General features: G+C 41.5%; 1 protein-coding gene across 1 annotated transcript in view; it reads right to left on the reverse strand.

The window, feature by feature from the left end:
• fhod3a (formin homology 2 domain containing 3a) overlaps positions 1-18,746 on the reverse strand; it is a 69,761-nt gene that overhangs the window by 47,312 nt on the left and 3,703 nt on the right. Inside the window, exons 2-3 of the mRNA XM_069681374.1 lie at positions 16,255-16,364; positions 11,716-11,783 (exon numbers count right to left, since the gene is read on the reverse strand). Of these exons, the coding sequence (XP_069537475.1) occupies positions 11,716-11,783; positions 16,255-16,364 (178 nt within the window). The remainder of the gene's footprint in view (positions 1-11,715; positions 11,784-16,254; positions 16,365-18,746) is intronic.

Raw genomic sequence — 18,746 nt, forward strand, 5'->3', positions numbered from 1 at the left:
CATTAACTCATTATGTGTGTGTGTGTTTTTGTGGAGAGGGTGAGTGTTACAGTTCACAGAGAAGAGTACTTGGTGAGGTGCAAAATAGTTTCCAAAGCAACCCCTGGATTCAATGGGAAGTTAACCTGTATATGAAACACTGCAGAAACCATTTGTTTATGTTGGACTCAGCCATAACATTATGACCACAGACAGGTGAAGTGGATAAAGTTGATTATCTCGCTACAATGACCCCTGGCAGTGGGTGGGATGTTAAGCAGCAAGTGAACCCTTTGTCCTCTGATGTGTTGGAAGCAGGAAAAATGGACAAGCGTGAGGATGTGAGCGACTTAGACAAGGGCCGAATTGTGATTGCCAAACGACTGGGTCAGAGCATCTCCAAAACTGCAGCTCTTGTGGGGTGTTCCGGTCTGCAAATTGCTAAAAAAGTTAATGCTGGTTCTGATAGAAAGGCGTCAGAACACATAGTGTTTATTAGGTATGATTACATATGGGGCTGCGCAGCCGCAGACCGGTCAGGGTGCCCATGCTGACCCCTGCCCACTGCAGAAAGCGCCTACAATGGGCACGTGAGCATTGGAACTGGACCACGGAGCAATGGAAGAAGGTGGCCTGGGCTGATGAATCACGTTTTCTTTAACATCATGTGGATGGCCGGGTGCATGTGCCTCACTGACCTGGGGGAGATATATCAACAGGATGCACTATGGGAAGAAGGCAAGCCGGCAGAGGCAGTGTGATGCTTTGGACAATCCTCTGCTGGGAAACCTTGGGTCCTGTCATTCATGTGGATGTTACTTTGACACGTACCACCTACCGAAACATTGTTGCAGACCAAGTACACCCCTTCATGGAAATTATATTCCCTAATGGCAGTGGCCTCTTTCAGCAGGATGATGCGCCCTGCCACACTGCAAACATGGTTCAGGAATGGTTTGAGGAACACAACAACGAGTTCAAGGTGTTGACTTGGCCTCCAAATACCCCGCAACTAACAGGACTTAAAATGATCTGCTGCTAACGTCTTGGTGCAAGATACCTCAGCACACCTTCAGAGGTCTAGTGAAGTCCATGCCTCGATGGGTCAAGGCTGTTTAGACGGCAAAAGGGGGACCTTCACAATATTAGGCAAGTGATCATAATGTTATGACTTATCGGTGTATAAGAAAGTATAAGAAAAGTAGAGGAGTTTAAACAAAATTAACTTGCTGTCCTGTCAGTCTTGATAAATTATTCTTTATAAATAAATTATGATACAGAAGCACAAAATTTGATGGTAGATCCACAGTGTGAATTAGATTCAGTAGAAAACAGTAGCACCTAGTTCCACCTCAGCCTTCTTTTTTCCCTCTCCTCACCTGTAAGTCAGCGGACCACAGTGACATAACTCGCAGAGCGGCTGGCCAACAGCGGCTGCTGCTCTGTCTGGCAGGTGCATTTCCTCCTTGCTTTGTTTTTCCCCTGTGTTTCCTTCCCTAAGTGATTTACCATTTCCCTGGAAATCTTCCCTCTCTCGTCTCTCTCTCCACACATCCCCTAAACCCATCATCTCTCAAACCCCACGGCTGGATGAGATGCCAAGCCCGCAGATTCTCCAGTGTGTGTTCTGGATGTTGAGCTTGTGGTAATTGTAATGTTTTATTGCATTATGTAATAGCTGCAAAATGATTAAAACAGACCAGCCAGAGGTTCGTGAAGACACACTCCGCTGCATATATGAACAAGCCCAGACGTAATACTCAGACACAAACACACACACACACACACACACACACACACACACACATACAAACACACACACACATATGTAGATATATTTCTAACTTTCATACAGTAAGCACACGGAGGGTTGGGAAAGCAAACCCCACACAGCAGCGTGTTGTGCCAAAGTGCAACAGTTGGGCTGTCAGCATAACTAGAGCCGAGGGAAAACCCTGCCACATCCACAGAAAGCACAACACTGTAACATAAAGACAGGACCCACTGTACCACAGCGACTGAGAGAAGCAGCGCTGCAACTGGATTAAAATCCATAAATAATCCTGTTGTAGTTTTTCCGCTTCAGCAGTGCAATATTTACTATAGTGATTTTTATCTGCTTATGACTTACTGCAGCCGTGTCTCCTACAAATTATGTTCATATACAAATAATTTGCAACATTTTAATGGAAAAGTAATGCCAACAGAATAACATTTTTTATAAACATAATAAAGAAATGCTGATAATTAAAAAAAACCAAGTAAAATGTTTGACGACATATTTCCTATGTCTTCCAACACTTTGCACTCACAGGGACTGCAGCATTATACCTTTTTCTATGGTTATTTATTACAGAAAAGGGCAGCAATGACCTGATTTTGTTTGTAAAACTCTAATAAGGCCACAATCTCTCCCTAACCAAAGTGCATTTGTTGCCTAAACTTAACCACTGTCCGGAGTGTGGAATAGAAAACTCCGAGTCTTGTGTGTTCCTGCACTTTGTATGCACACCTGCATCTACCTTAAACACTTGGACCCCAGCGTGGTAAATAATGTTTCCTTCACATGTCACCACAATGTAAATGAGACAGCAGTGCTATGCAGAAATGTAATCTCTAGGACGCAGGGTTGCGTTCCACAACAAAGAGAGAATTGGTAGCGATTTCAAATGAATGTATGATGCTGTTAGCTAACAGATGAATCTGAGCTTTGTTACGCGTAATGTTTAAAATCAAATGATGGCTGGTTGTCATGATGTTATGGGTTAAAGGTTATATTAGTACATGCCATATGTTTGTTTACATGAAGAAAACAGGAAAGGAATGCCTCCATGCGTGATTATAGCCCAGTATCACAAAGCATGCGTAAAAGGGCTGTACATATCATCAAAACAACACGTGATAAAACCAACATGTGAAACACACAAAAATATGTACATGTTATAAAAACTACATTCAACAAAGCATTACACATACAGTAGCTACACACACAATAGGAGCAGTAATAGACAGTATTAGCACTATATAAAGTGAGAGGATGTATGTAAGAACCATGGCACATTTTTTAGGGTAGTCTAAGCGAGGTTATAGGTTGATGCAAAAAGAGATGTTTCTAGTTTTACTCTTAAAGCTGGCCTCTCGAATTTCGGTAGGAAGGCGATTCCAAAGACGAGGTGCTTGGTATGAGAAGGCCCTAACGCCTACTGATGTTTTATTTATTTTTGGAATTTAGAAGCTCTTTGGATTGTCACATGTTCATGTAAGAAAGATGTTTATTTGATATTGAAATTTAGAGATTTTTTGTTTTGTTTGTTTTTGGTAAATATTGCTAATAAGGTGCACAGTATGACCAGGGATGTGTTATAAAGGGTTAAATAAAAAGAGACATTTTCATTTGAGCTCAGCTTTAAAAGAAGAAAAAAGCTGCACAAGTGTTTAACAGTCAGAGACAATCTGATGAGAGCTCCTGCAGAGCAGGAACAGAGAACAGCTGCAGGATGGATGCGAGTTACGGTCTTTTCTACAGCAGCTACTGCAGTGAAGTTATTTCACCACTTCCACTGCTCTACACCTCATTCCCTGAAGCCTCATCAGGCCATCTCTCCGTCTCCCACAGCAGTAACTAAGGCATGACTCATGTGGGCGCAATGTTCTCAGTCGGCTCATCAGGGTCTCAGCTGCTGGTGAGGGCAGAGAGGAAAGTATGTGAGTGATTTTCTCATTCCTTCTTTCTCCCTGTGAACCAAGATAGACGTGTATTCTGAATGCTGCTGATTTTAGATAATAGTGAGGTGGTGTAAACAAAATACGCACATATAATCCAAGACACACATTTGCACAGCAGATATCACGGCTATGCACAGACACAACAGATTGAGTGACGGGTCTAAACTTGCCGATGACCATTCAAACAATTCGTAAGCATCACAAAATATCCTTGTTGACTCATGAGGAACAACTCGTAGAGCTGCAGCCACAGGTGTGCATGAAAACAAATGAAGCGGAGCAGAGTAAATATAGATTTAGAGGGCAGAGGGAGCCAGCCAGGAAAAGAAAGAAATGCATGGGTTAAACAACTGGAGTGTTTGAATAAAACCAGTTTGGAGAAATGGGGACAAAGTAGACTTAAAAAAGGATGAAGGCGAAACGCTGCCAGATTGAAAAGTAGTTAAAATGTAATGAAATGTGTCTGGAGTTTTACGACTGCACAGCCACAGATGTCCTATACCCCCTGCCCCCTTTCAGCTTACCCATTACCAAGTATTATCTCCCTGTCACACCATGCCATTACCGGGCCTTATCTCCCACAGCGGGGGGACACCGACACAGTAAATCGCTGCTCAAACCAGCTGTGGTCATCTCTTTCTGCAGCATCTCAAGGCCATGCTGCTGTCACTACCACCGCACCCCCATCGACAAAGCAACACTGAATAGTGACTGCTGCTCGATCACTGGAGACCACCGTGTCAGTGAGCTGTTGATTTGTGTAACTCACACTGAAGCCATCAAATCCTCATCATACCTATTCACAGTGAATTACAGTTAACCCTTATTTTTGTGCTGTACTCTATTATTACTTGTTTTATTAATTGAAAGTAAGACAAAAACATACACACTAAGGATATTACACAATGCTTAAGGTGTTGTGGTGATTGTGAACACTGTGCTGAAAGGGAAAGTTGGGGATAAAAAGGCGCAACGATGCAACACAATCTTCAACTCTGTCTTTGACAAGCTGTGAATTTGTTATGTAACAGCACAACCAGAGAAATCAAAGCAAGTCAGCCTTTACTCCATCGAAACCTCCAGCCCCCTCCTCTCCTGCACAATACTGCGGGGGGTGATTAGAGATGGATAATTGGGGTGTAGAAATCCAACAGTATAGGAGCCAAATTTTGGGGGGAAAAGGGGCTAAATTCCAGAGCTGAGTGCCAAAGGGATTGAACGGCCTCCAAAACACATGCAAGGTCTTTTGTTCTGCACTCCGACTCTTTTGTTTCACCTGCTGTAGCACTCATTACAGGGAGCTTTACCTGTCAGACGGCATACCCTGTCTATATTTGATCACTTAAACTGTATTTAATTACTGCACAGCCCTTCACTTCAGGAGAGGCTGGAAAAAGAGGCCACATGGGAAACTTAAGCTTTGAGATTACAGGAACATTCTGGGACATAATGTGCAGTTTCACAGAGTACAAATGACAAAATTATAGTTTGTACGCAGCTAGTGGAGCTTTATTCCTGGTGTTGTCATTAATCTTTAATGTTTTTCTTTGCCTTGAAAATTTACAGAGCCCACTGATGATGCCAAAGAGATGAACCCTTTGGATTTAGGACAAATAGCTATTGCACTGCCTTTAGTTAGATATGTGAAATTTGCACATACAGCCACATTATAATATTAGTCTCAAATTGCACTCAAAAACAGAGATGGCAGACATGCTTGTTCTTTTTACAGGACTACGGTAAAAGCATATGACATATAAGACTGTGTACAAAATCGTGTACTACATACTACATACTGCATAATGTGTTCAGCGGTAGTATGTAGTGGTTCAGATATATTTTGCAGTATGCTACTCCAGGCACCAGTTTCTGGTTATGGAAAACATAAGTAAACAATAGCCTGACAAATGCAAGCCACCGCTTCTTTAGCTATAGCGCCCCCGAATGTTTGATTGCTGCTGCCATCCGTCATTTCAGCTGCCGTTATGACGATCCAGCGCTTTGTATTGTGGGATACAGTAGGCGAGGTAGACTGGTCTGATGCATAGTGGAGATTTTTCCCGATTCCGTACGACATCCGGGTATTTTTGGCATACTTCAAATGTTGCTTCTGCTTGCATACGACATGCTACCTGTTGGCAAAATCAGTAGGGGAGACCGGGGATGGTTGTAACATTTTTGGCATTTCTGTCTGTATCTTGGAGCTCTTTTAAAGTAACAATCTCAAACTTTTTCATTTAAGTAAATGTATGTTAAGTCACTATTTATCACCAAATTACTAATTAGTTAACACAAAGGTGATTGAGCCTATATGGCCCACTGATGAAAGCCTTTGCGTTTGCAGTATCGTACTTTTATGGACTGGGTGTCTATGGCGACATTCGCAAGTGGTTAGTGACCATAACCCAGCAGTGGTTGGTCTGTCAGAGAGGGTAGGCTAAGTGGCTGCACTTCCAGTTTCTGTCAGCATTGGGAGTAAACAGTAATATACTATGGCTGAACAAACAAAGAAAAGATCGATGACTACAGATACAACTTCAAAAATAAGTGAAAATCCTGGGGTGCTTTTTAGCTCGGTTGGTAGAGCAGGCGCCCCATGTACAGAGGCTACAGTCGCAGTGATCGCGGGTTCAACTCCCGGTCTGCCAATCATTTGGTGCATGTCATCCCCCACTCTCTACTCCCAACATTTCCTGTCTATCTTCAGCTGTCCTAAAAATAAAGGCAAAGGCCAAAAAAATAAATAAATAAGCGAAAATCCAAAGAAAAATAAACAAATGCGAAGCTCAGATGAAGCCAAACATTCTACAAACTAAAGTGGGGAAAATCAAGGGTTAGAACCATGACAAAGGGAGCCAGCTGCAGACCCCTGGTTAAATTAGGAAGAGTACTCCAATTACCAATTCTCGTCAGTGGGAGGCCCTCAACAGCACAAAAATGTAAATCTTCACGATTGTATCTTTTAGCATGGTTAAAGTGCATGGTTAAGTGTCAAACATGAGGGGTGAAACATAACAATTTACCCCATAGTCTGGGTTAGTTGTGACATAGCCTGGGGTGAATTGTAACATGAAATAAGAATTGTGAAAAAATTAAAGATATATAAAGTGTTTTATTCAACACTCAAATTACTTTTTTTTAAATTACTAAACTATCAAGAGTCACAGTGGTACTGTATGACACTCGAGGAGTACAGGTACACTAACATATGTACATAGTAATAAAACTGACAAAATGTGGACAAGCTTCAACAATTGTTGAAACATTAGTGTGTGTGTGTGCGTGTGTGTGTCTGTTTGTATTTGTTTGTGTGTGTTTGTAGCATATGTCTCTCCTGGATTGCAGATTTATACTATAAACATGTTTATAAAATGTTACTCACCATCAGAGTCACAGTGGTGACAGATGTAAGGCATATGCCTTCGCCACAGATCTGATGGACTTTCCCTGCTCTTGAACATCATTTGATGCTCTCTTAAAAATGTTGTGAGGCACACAGGCACATCTGTCTTTCTAATAAACATATAAATACAATTTTGTTTAGGGTAGGCTGTAACATTTTCCTTCATGTTATTAGAACTAACCCAGACTCCTGTTGCTTTGAACTAGCCTACCTTACAGCTAACAGCTAAAGCATTAGCACTAAAAAATAAAAAAGAAAGATATCTACATAGACATATAATAAACATGATTTAAGTTTGATGAATGTAATTACATAACAGACGGTGCTATCACAAAAAATAAATGAAGTGAAAAACGTACTTTCTTATCGAAAAATGATATTTTTCCTTATAAATCTGGCTGTATCTGCTACTTCTCCACATGAGGAACAAGGACTAAACTGAGCCGTGTTTCCCACAGGATTTTCTGAGACTATGGTGGTTGGACCCCAAACCTTGTAGGGGGGTCTGGGGGCATACTCCCCCCTTAAGAAATTGTTTTACATTTTAAAGTTAAATGGAACAATCACTTTGAGACCAAAATTAAGAGGTTGTATAGATATGATGATGAAATAGCAAACTCTATTTTCCTCTAACAACCCCCCCTTATCACATTTGGTTTGGCAACTCTGACACCCCCATGAAAAAGTAGAGAGAGTTTAGGTGGAGCAACACGTTTCTTTAGGCTATAAAAGTAAATACAAATAGATGTGTGGTGTGCAATTACTTCCACGTTATGTCATCTACCATGTTTAAATGTATGTTTAATCAGCATCATCAGCTCGGTGACGGTAACTTTTGGAAACAAAATCTCGCTGTATCCCACTTCCCACACTTGTAGACAAATTAGACTATGGCAGGCCGTCTCAGTCTAGGTAATTAATGGGAAACACTGCTGAACACGTTTAGAGTGAATCAGGTGATTCTTAGCTTGTTCCTGATTGGAGAAATTGAAAGTGTTAGAACTATCCCCGGTCTCCCCTATGTACTTCTAGTACGAGTCATTTTATATAACACAACAAGTTCTTACTTATTGCTTGACATACAGTTCACAACGAATCTGTTACTTCTATCAACGTTATTCCTTCCAATTCGCCTGTAACTTTCTCAGTGAATCTTTTTTTGCCCCTCTTGCTTCCTGTAGTCAAATTTAGTGATCCGAGGTTCAGCACTGTGCTGACTTCCTCACATGTTTTTGTGCTGTCAACACTTTCTAAAGATAACACCTCCACTTCACCCCCACCCCTCAGCCACCTCCACCCGCCAGCTACAGTCCACAACAGTTCTGCTGCTACGTGGATGGCTAAAATTAACTCTTAAACAAGGGGTTCTGATTTGCACTGTGATGGGCCTGCACACCACAGAGAGACGGGGGGTAGGTGTGGGACAGGGGGCACGTAAGCAGATATTAAAAAGAACAAATGAAGGATAGATATAAAAGTAGACAGGAACAATTTTGCCAAACTCTAATCTGAGGACACTGAGGACATCTGCTCTGTGTAAAAAAAGATAAATTCCTGTAAAATTGACCTCAATCTTCCAGCGGGCGCCATGCAGAGTGCTGAGGAGAGCTGGATCATTAAAGTGCCATGAGGCCTTTACATTGCCTGCAGAGAACTGCTTACGGCAGCAGTCAAACTCAATGGTTTGCTGACCACGCCAATGTCTTCTCCTTTTCATATACAACAGAAAAACTCATTATCTCGCCCATATTATCACTCCCTCGCTCACACACACATGCACTACAGAGCATCCTTAATCCCAGGCTGGCCAACCTGACTGTAATTAGATCTTTCCGATAGCATCCGTGCCAAGAAATGCCAAGCAGGGCTTCTCACTCAGTTTTTCAGCCTGGTGGCCCTGCAAGACGTTCAATGAACGTCTGAAGAAGGTCGCACACCCTAAGATCTCCCTGACATTTGACCTTAATGCAATCAAATCCTGATCCTTGTTAATCAAAGCTAAAGGCTGATGAGGACAGTAGGATTACAAAAATCTGTAAGGAATTGATTCTTTCCTGCTTTTCAATCACACAAACCAAATCATTACCATGCACGTGGCACAGTTAGCAAATGATGCACTTAATTCAGACCTATGACACGCAACCTCACTATAATGACCGACTGATGTGGGTTACAGATACTACAGATCACAAGCAATTTGTAGCCTTGATTGTGACAGACTTTTCATTTAGAGCATAGCATAGTGACCACTACTCAGACGATTCGAGGGTCAGGGCCCCGGAAGATTAGAGAGCGTTAAACGGACAGATGAGCGGAAAGCTGAACCGACTCATTGAAGCGACTGTGAGAGGGGGTGGAAAATGGTCAGCGGATCTCTAAAGTGAATGGATCACTCTGTCTCACTCGTGTTATCTGATTATACATCTGTTTAATGCAGCAGAATTACACAGTGCCACTCCAGAGTATCAAGTCAAGTAAGGATCTGGTTGCTGCCCAGCATCTGTGCCATGTTGAAAGAAAGCTGGATTGCGGTCTTAATAGTGAGCAAACTCTGTCATCAAGCCTTGGCCCAATTTAAGTTTCACGCTGCCCTTCAAAAGGAACTCATATGGTGAAGCAGCCTTTGCTTTATAAAAAGAGCACTTTTCGTTCAAAGATGCATTTCAAATTATGCTGTAAGAGACAGAAAATATAGCCTGGCATTGGTTTTTCATCAAACCAGGAGGATCCATGGGAAGCTCCCTCATCAAGCTTGTCTGTGGGTGTGTGCAGTACATGTGCACAAGCGTGAGAAAGAGATCTAGTTTTCATCACTATTTTTTTTATGTTATTACTGCTCTGTGAAAATGTAAGTTATAATACCCTTTGTACAGTGTGTGCACGTTTTTCTCCTAAACACCTCCAGCCCCACTTCTCGTAACCTTTACCCCCATAATGTTTTCAACCAATCCGAGGCACTGATTCAAGGATCCAGAATTAGCACTGCTATCGCTGGCCTGGAGAATGTTGACCATGCGGATAAGTCATGTAGGAGCGGGAGTGAGGAGCACAGATGGAGGGTCGGAGTAAGACAGAGCAGGGGGATCCTAATGGATATGAAACAACAAAGTTGCTGTATCATAAAGTCATTGCAGTTGATTCAAAAGAACATATGATATGATATCTATCCAGAAGTTGCAGAGATATTTGCTTCTGGACCAACTGACAGATGGACTTGACAATTCTTTAGATTGGGCAGTAACAGTTATGTGACTGTTGTGTCTATATTCCTGTGACATGATTTGCGGGTGGAAGGCTGTATACAGTTGATAGTTCCATAAACAGTTGCTTGGAAACTTAAAGACCAGCTCCAGTCATGTTTTAAGAGATATAAAATGATCTGCTTGAAATAATAAATTGTGTCTGATGTTTTTTCTGCAAAATATCTTTAATTACCTTGTAAAAATCCTCCCAATGCATCTCCTCCTTCTCCCTCATTTAAATTTCTTAAATATGCATAGTCCCCGCCCAGTATGCACATTTCCAAACGCCCCCTCCGTCATGAAAACAAAACACGTCTCTGCCGTCGTTTAGTGGCAACTTGTTGAAACTTAGCTAGCTTGAAATGTAGTAATTAGTAGTCGTTACGTTAACGCTAGTAGTCAGTAGTGAGTTTGGCTCGCGCATCGCCGAAGTGGTTGCCATAGGTGGCACATAATCATATGCAAAGCGTCACCCCGTCCATTAATGGGATTAGCTCCTTAGGTTTGTGACGTCTCAAACCTGGCTGTCTGAAAATGTGTTGTTCAGCCTGTCCTTGGTACACTGCAGTTTAAAAGCAGACAGGCCCAGCCATGGAGATGACTGCTTATGTTGTCCCTGATATGTCTTGCAGCACATGAAGAACACCACATGGAGATGTTTACAAGATTAAACACTTGACTTTCACTGGAGGGGGGCTTTAACAATGTATATCTTGAATTCATTAGTGTAAAAAGCACGTAACTACAGGTTACCTTTGGTTTGTTGGGGCCTGATCTACAGGGATGATTTTGTTGTCATCATGAAAAGTCAGTATCAAAGGCTCCTTGTTGTTTGACAATATTTTGTCTTCGATCTTATCATAAAATATTTTTCGTCAGTAACCTCTTACTTTCAATGATAACCCCTCCTTCCCTTTGTTTCTTCCTCCCTCTGCCTCTTCACCATTACAGACTTAGGAGAGTCAAGGGTACAACACTGAAGACTTCACCAGACCGAGAAGGGAAAAAGAAGAGCTGCACAGTTCAACTGTATTAACACTTGACATAAAAAAAACTTTCATTTTCCCTCTCTAGACCATGTAAAAGCCCCCTCTCCCCATAACTGTTCAATGCAATTACTGACATCATCACAAAGCTATGTTGAATTTGAAATTTGGCATATCAGTCCAACCTGCCTCTGACTGGGAGGTCTCAGGTCTGACCCCTGCATGCACCACATGTAAACCCCTGGGCAGCCATCTGAACGTGTAGTACAGTGTGTTCTTCAGCCTGCTGATGTGACATGTGATGCTGACTGAGCATGTGTGAGGGTCCAGGGAGAAACTCCTGTTAAACACATATATAAACATGTCACACAGCACTCACCGATGCAGGCGTGTACACGCACGGTCAGCTGGGTCCGTAGAACAACACTGTGCTTCTTCCCCCTGGCCCTGAAGAAGACAGAAGCAGACAGATTTATTATCGATTTAAAAATATCTTTATGAAAGAAAAGGAGACTTGCTTCTGCACAATAAGTTCTCTAACTGCAAAACATGGACTTGTTTTATGTATTTCATGCCAACAAATGTGGAAATTGCATAATAAAGGAGATATAATCATCTCACATTGGCTACAGCTTTAAAAATAAGATAATTATTTACAGCAAATGTGTTTTTAAGAAAGAATTTGAGACTTGATGTGATCAATCTTTCTATATGATGCAGTTCAGACAAAATGTTTTACTTAAAGGGCCAGTTCGCCGATTTTCAAACTCAGTCCCATTAGCTATTATGGGGAGCTAATGCCATTATGGTAGCCTCTGATGTCATGTCTCGTTCAAAATGGTCAGGTTTGAAATGTAGACTTCAGACCCCATGATTTTTTTAGACGCTCCACCGGTATATTCTCGTCTTATTTCCGCTCTGAGCCATTGCCTGTAGCGATCAATGTCCTTGACTGGAAAACGGTAGTATTTCACTCCAGCGTCTCGTTCCTTTCAGAGGGAGGGGCGCAATGCACGCTGGGAGTTAGTAGGAATGCAGAATGAGCAAAACCAGTAGCTGTTTGAACAACTTCCTCCACAGCTATGGTGCCAATTAAGAATATTATTGCTTCCATTGATTACAGCAGCTTTGACTGACAGTAGCTTTTTTCCAGGGGCCAATAGCTCCTTTAATAATAACAGTACTTTGAGTTTTGGTAATATGGAGTCGATAAAAAGAAACATAAACACTGATATGAGCACCAAAAAAGAAACATGCTGAGCTAACGTTAGCAGCAGGTGGCCTTTCCTTACCTCCTGCGTCGTCCAAAAAGTATCCCAGTAATCCTGCTTATTTTATGTTAAACTCCTTTGATTAGATCTTATTTTTATTTATTTTTGAACATATATTAAAAATATCTTTGGTCATTTGTTCCATCAGCAGTTGGGTTCTTAAATAAGCTGTTGGCATTGTTGCAATTGCACATACTAAGTGTGACTATCATGATGACATCAATGTGAGTTATGTATTATTATATGTAGGTATTTATGTCTCCTGTTTCTTTTTTTCTTTTATGGGGTGTATTGCTTGTGTGAACTACTGTTGCAAACCAAATTGCCCCTTGGGGACAATAAAGATTTTTCAATCCAATCCAAAAACTGCCACAAATTATGTGATGGAAAAACACTGACTGCTGACAATTTCTTCTCGTTTGCTATCATCACATGATCATTTACCTGAAATCAGTTTGTTTTGCCGCACTTTAACAATGGGTGCTAGTGGCCATCATAATCTGTATTATTGCTTTGTAGGCAACTTTGTTCGAGAATAAGAAACAAGTCAAACATCTAAATAATAAATTATGATATCTGTCCAATGCAATCCCGCTGATACCGGGCACTGTATTTTAGGCTGTGTCAGAGGCATTTCCAGTACTGTCATTAGTATTGGAACAACAATGCGGTCGCAGTTGCATGATGGGAATGGTGCAGACAAACAGTGGATTTGTGCCCCCATACTGATAATCATCTGAGCCTTGAGGACAGACAGCAGAAATACAGGAGTAGACACAACACACACACATACCACTGTGATCACACATTCATACACAGCATATTTCCAGTGGGAAAACAAAATGAGCACACACAAACATGAATGTGAAATATGATGGTATTTTGAGAACAAGTCAAACTCTCTCTCCTAACCTTAGTGGTTATCCTCCAATCTGTAGGAGCTAATCATCGACCTCCATCACTAACATGTCGATAGCATGCAATCCAAGCAGGGAAAGCATGGCTCTGATAAAACACACCGCTGCAACAACACACATCCAAACAAGAGACCAGCTGGCCTCTTATCCTGCTTTTAAGCTGCGTTATCAGCTTTGCTCGGAAATTGAGCAAAATGTTAACACGATCTGTTGAGATGCTGATAGAAATTAGTTTTTCTGGAAATTAAATTTTTCTTTCCGTGCCTGTCTGATTATGTTTTATGTGAGAGTAAAAGTCGAATCAGGGACTCAGTGAGAGTGAAGCCAATCGGCACAGCGGAAGGGAAATTAGACTCAGTATGCAACCATGATGTGCAAGTATGAAAGATAATTTATATAGGGTGTTATCTTTTAGACTTCAATTATTCAAAAGCCTATTTGAATGTATTATTAATAATACAAAAGGTGCTTTAATGATTCAGAAGAACTCTGCATCCTAATCTATACAGCAATGTCCTCACTATTTTTCTCTCCACTTTCTCTTAGTGAAAGCAGACTCTGAGCTGTCCGCGTCAGAGGACCTTGTTTACTGTCAGCTGTGGTGAGCAGTGTCCTGCCACAGCTGGGATCACAACACATTTTTGATGCGTGGGAACATAAATTCTGGGTGAAAATCACTTTACACCAATTTACTCTTCATAACACTTTTAGCTCGAGTTTGTCAGTACTTTTTTCCCCATGTGAACAGTGTCCATAAGGCCATGAACAGACCAGGCAACATTAAATAATAAATGTGAGTATCAAAAGTGATAAACAGACACATCTCTCTGATTCACAACCACTATGCCTTCTGACTGTACAGCACAAGAGAAGTATGTGGTGTGAGGCTGATATACTAAGTGTGATTAGTTTATCATTTTTGTCACTATATAAATAGTCCACTTCTGACAGAGGGAGGACAAGACAGTCTGAGTCACAAACATCCATCCTGAACCTTAGCGACGTTTGGTGTGATTCATTTCCTACTCTCAGCCCTGTATGACCTTGCTAAAAGCCATGTTTGAAAGGATGACACACATACATACCAACTCAAACCTGTTTCCCGAGATGTCAACCACTTCCGAAGCACACACACACACACCTTTATTCACCTGTCCATCAGCTGTCACATGGCTAATCAGGCACATAGTAAAGACACAAACAGATAAATGTACACATGGAAACGAGGCACATACAAACAGACTCAGAAAAAATCAGGCTGTGTGGGTCTGCCATCACTTATCATGCTGCGGCCCCGGACTCCAAACAGATAAACATACCACAACACTCCACAAACACACACTGTCACACACTTGTATGCAGCAAGTTAACCTCAGCCATCCCTGTGTATTTCTCAGAGTCTGTAAAACTATACTTTATCACCCATTTTGGAGCCAGCAGCTGTAAACAAAGAGCATTACTAATATTTTGCCCCAACCTCCTCAACAGGAGGTTTAAACCCAATTTATCTTCTGTTCTGATACAGGGAACTTATTCAGCACTGACAATGTTTCTTTAAGTCAGGTGAAAGAAGATAATGCTAATTAAACAGCTAATTAGCTAAAGCTTCAACACCTGGTCAGCTAGCAAGAAACACCACCTCATTGTCACCACTGGATTTTAACCACAGTTAGCTAGCAAACATGTAATGTTACCCACAGTAGGCCTACTTGTTTGCAAGCTACTTGTATGGTTTGTGGATACAACTAGTTATCTGGCTAGCTTATGTTATGTACAATAGGAAAACATAGCTGTTAAGGCTAGCTATCTTTATCAGTTAGCTAAAAATGTTATGGCTAGATAACACTAATTAGAAAAGAACTCAAGTTACGTCCAATAACTATAATTTTTGGAGACAATTCTTGCAACATTATTTGGTAATTTATGTTCAGTAACTTACAGTATAACTTCCCTTGTTGAATCAGTTGCAGCTGATATGTTAGCTTAAAGTTGTCTCACTGTGTAGTAGCCACGGGGTAGCTTTGGTAATTTGCTGCCAGGTGTTACAAATCTAATTTGATTGGATCATCATTGTCAGAGATCCTGGATTAGTTTTACATGAAATGTCTTCACATAAAATGAAACATCAGGCTGGAAAGCAATTTATAATTTAAAATATTCAAAAAAACCTCAGGGTGAAATTATGATTATTCTTTTTTTTATTGTCGAGAGCTAAATGATAACATTTATTTAGTAATTATTTGCAACACTGAGGTGCCATTCAACATAAAAATGCTGAACATTCAATAGACTACATGACTGATTTGATTAAAGGTGTTTATGAATGTATAAGGCTTATTACCTCAGTACAGTTTTGTGAGAAAAACCCCGAGCCAGTTTCCATTCTTCATTTCACAACAGTACTGTTACAAAGTGGTCATGCTGTGTCTTTTGACAGATTATAGGTTTGTTAACTGGGAAGTTTTGTCACTAAGAAGATCAGAATATATATTTTTTGTAAAAAAAAAAGAAAAAAAAAAGAAAAACAGTGACAAGCTAAAGCTGTGGAAAGGAGGCACATCTGTCCTGCTTTCCAGAGCGCTTCATACTTTCCGTGAACTCGTTCTTCCAAGGAACCCAGCAGCTTATGATTCTTCCCATTTTATAAGAATGAAGCAACTCAAAATAATCTGTTTCAGAGAGAAGGAAAGGACAAGAGGAGTAAAGAATATAGATGTAAATCAGTCTCACCCTGTGTCGTCCTGCTGAAAGCCCTCCAGCTCGTCCCTTTGTTCAGCCAGAGAGGACTCCAGATCCAGATAGGTGCCATTGTGGGAGAGCTGCAGCGTGCAGTCATCAAGCTATGGAAAAGAATGAAAGCCATATTTTCATTAGAAAAGTCCTAATAAATGAAATGGACCTGAACTAGGATTGGATTTAACCACAATGAAGAAAACTAAAGGCCAACTTCTAAATCAAGAGTGGCTACCAGCTTAAATTGGCATTTATACCTAAATAAGGGATGGAAAATATGATGTGTGTGATATGAAATTTCCCTGGCCAGGCCGTGAAATGCGTACATGAATCACCCACAGGAATGACATTGGTCTCTGGGCCCACTATTTTTTAATACCCCCTCACTAAATCCCTGCATGTGTTTCACACCCTTTTTTAAAACAATTTGAGCCCGTAAAACGAAGCCAGTTACCAGGGCAAAGATTTGAACACAAGTGTGTACGGTGATCCATGGAAAGTGGGAGAGCCTTATGGGGCATGGATCTGCTTTCAACATTACAAAGCTGTTAAGGGAATTAACTAGGAGAGACGTAGCTATAAAGGCTGCAGAACATGAAAACAAAACCAGAGGGAAACACAGAGAGAAGATTTTATTACATCCAAATGCATGTGGCTGTGGGAAAAATGACACTTGAATAATGTTTAAACTTGAGCACATTTAAGTCTCTGTATGTTTGTGGAAGGAGCAATCATCTTCATTCCCACACATACTTTAACTTTGGTTCTGTTTTGCACATCTAAAGAAAAGACTAATGTTGCACCAGGCCATGTGCAAATTCATGATCTAAGATAGCGCTGCAGAGTGGCCTACGTCAGAATTAACCCTCTCTGCTGTGTAATGAGAAACCCTGCTGAGTTAGAGACCAGGTGCAAACATATCTGCACACCACTGGCACTGATGTTTATGAGTACAGTCACAAGTTGATAGCAGGTGCGAGCAGCTTCAACTCATAAAAGGTAACATACATCATTGAATACATCAGCTATGTGCTTTGCGACTTATTGTTAAAGCTGCCAATGTATGAATAGGTCAATGAGATCAGAGTCATGAGTTGAGGTAGCATTTAGCACCTCTACGATATTGGTAGGCCTAACCTAGCATGGCCTCTGGTGTGCTGCCAGGCGCCCCCCTGGCCGTCTGGTCAAGCTGCATGACGACACTCTCTGACCAGCAGAGACCGCAGATCACAAGACCTGCTGCTGCTCTCTGTCTGTCCCTCCTTTCACTTGGAAACAGAGAGACGGACTGTCGGATGGACTCACAGCATAAATATAACCTTGCTATATTTACTCTGCTCTGAGGCAGCATGCGCAAAGCAGCCCAAGGGTGGGTGTGTCTGCTGGGCCTCGGACTTAAAGAGGGCCAATGCCAATTCCAGAGACTTACAATGGAGAGGCTGACTTTAATCCATGTTGCTATGAACTTTGCAGAAACACACTTACATATCATAAGTTCTTTTTGAAATCCCAGTCTCAAATGAAGGAGTCATGCATCATAAACAAACTTCAGGTGACTTTGGGTCCTGCTTTAGTTTTCCCTCACCCCCTTGCATCAACCTTAATCAATCTCTGCAAAAATCTGATCAACAAGACAAAACACAGCTATTGGACCCATCTCTAGTTAGAGAAATGTCAGGCTACCATTACTATGTTATTTCATGTAAAGTAGCTTAAACAGAGGCAGTCTTGCAAAATAAGGTTGAGAGCTAAGAGAAAAGATAACAAGTGGACTTTGAGTGGACTTTTTAATAAGCTAAATGCTGGGGCGCTGGTTTGGCTCGGTTGGTAGAGCAGGCGCCCCATGTATAGAGGTTACAGTCCTCGTCGCACTGATCGCAGGTTCAACTCCCAGTCTGCTGATCCATTTGGTGCATGTCATCCCCCACTCTCTGCTCCCCACATTTCCTGTCTGTCTTCAGCTATCCTATGAATAAAGGCAAAAAGCCAAAAAAATAATCTTTAAAAAAAAAAAAATAAGCTAAATGCTAACTATAGCATTCCAACATACTTCCATCTATCCATCCATCCTTTATCTATACCGCTTATCCTGTTTAGGGTCGCGGGGCGGCTGGAGCCTATCCTAGCTGTCATTTGGCGAGAGGTGGGGTACACCCTGGACTGATCGCCAGTCAATCCCATGGCTGACACATAAGGCATGTCCCAATCCAGGGGCTGCAGCCTGCAAAGGAGGCAGTCTTCGGAGGGTGCTCCATTCATAGTCTGCGTACACCATTAAAGCCGAACTGAAATGAGACGGTCTACGGAGCATTTCCTGTCTGCGTCACCTGGATTGGAACACTGCTATAGAGACAGACAACCTTTCATGCTCACTCTCACACCTACAGGCTATTTAGAGTCACCAATGAAAATAACAAGCATGTCTTTGGACTGTGGGAAGAAGCCGGAGTTGGAGGGAACCCATGCATGCCAACATACTTGCTAATGCA

This window comes from Semicossyphus pulcher, unplaced genomic scaffold (assembly GCF_022749685.1).
Source record: "Semicossyphus pulcher isolate SPU_LCO1_2020_fin unplaced genomic scaffold, fSemPul1.0.p SCAF_5, whole genome shotgun sequence".
Classification (NCBI taxonomy): Eukaryota; Metazoa; Chordata; class Actinopteri; order Labriformes; family Labridae; genus Semicossyphus; species Semicossyphus pulcher.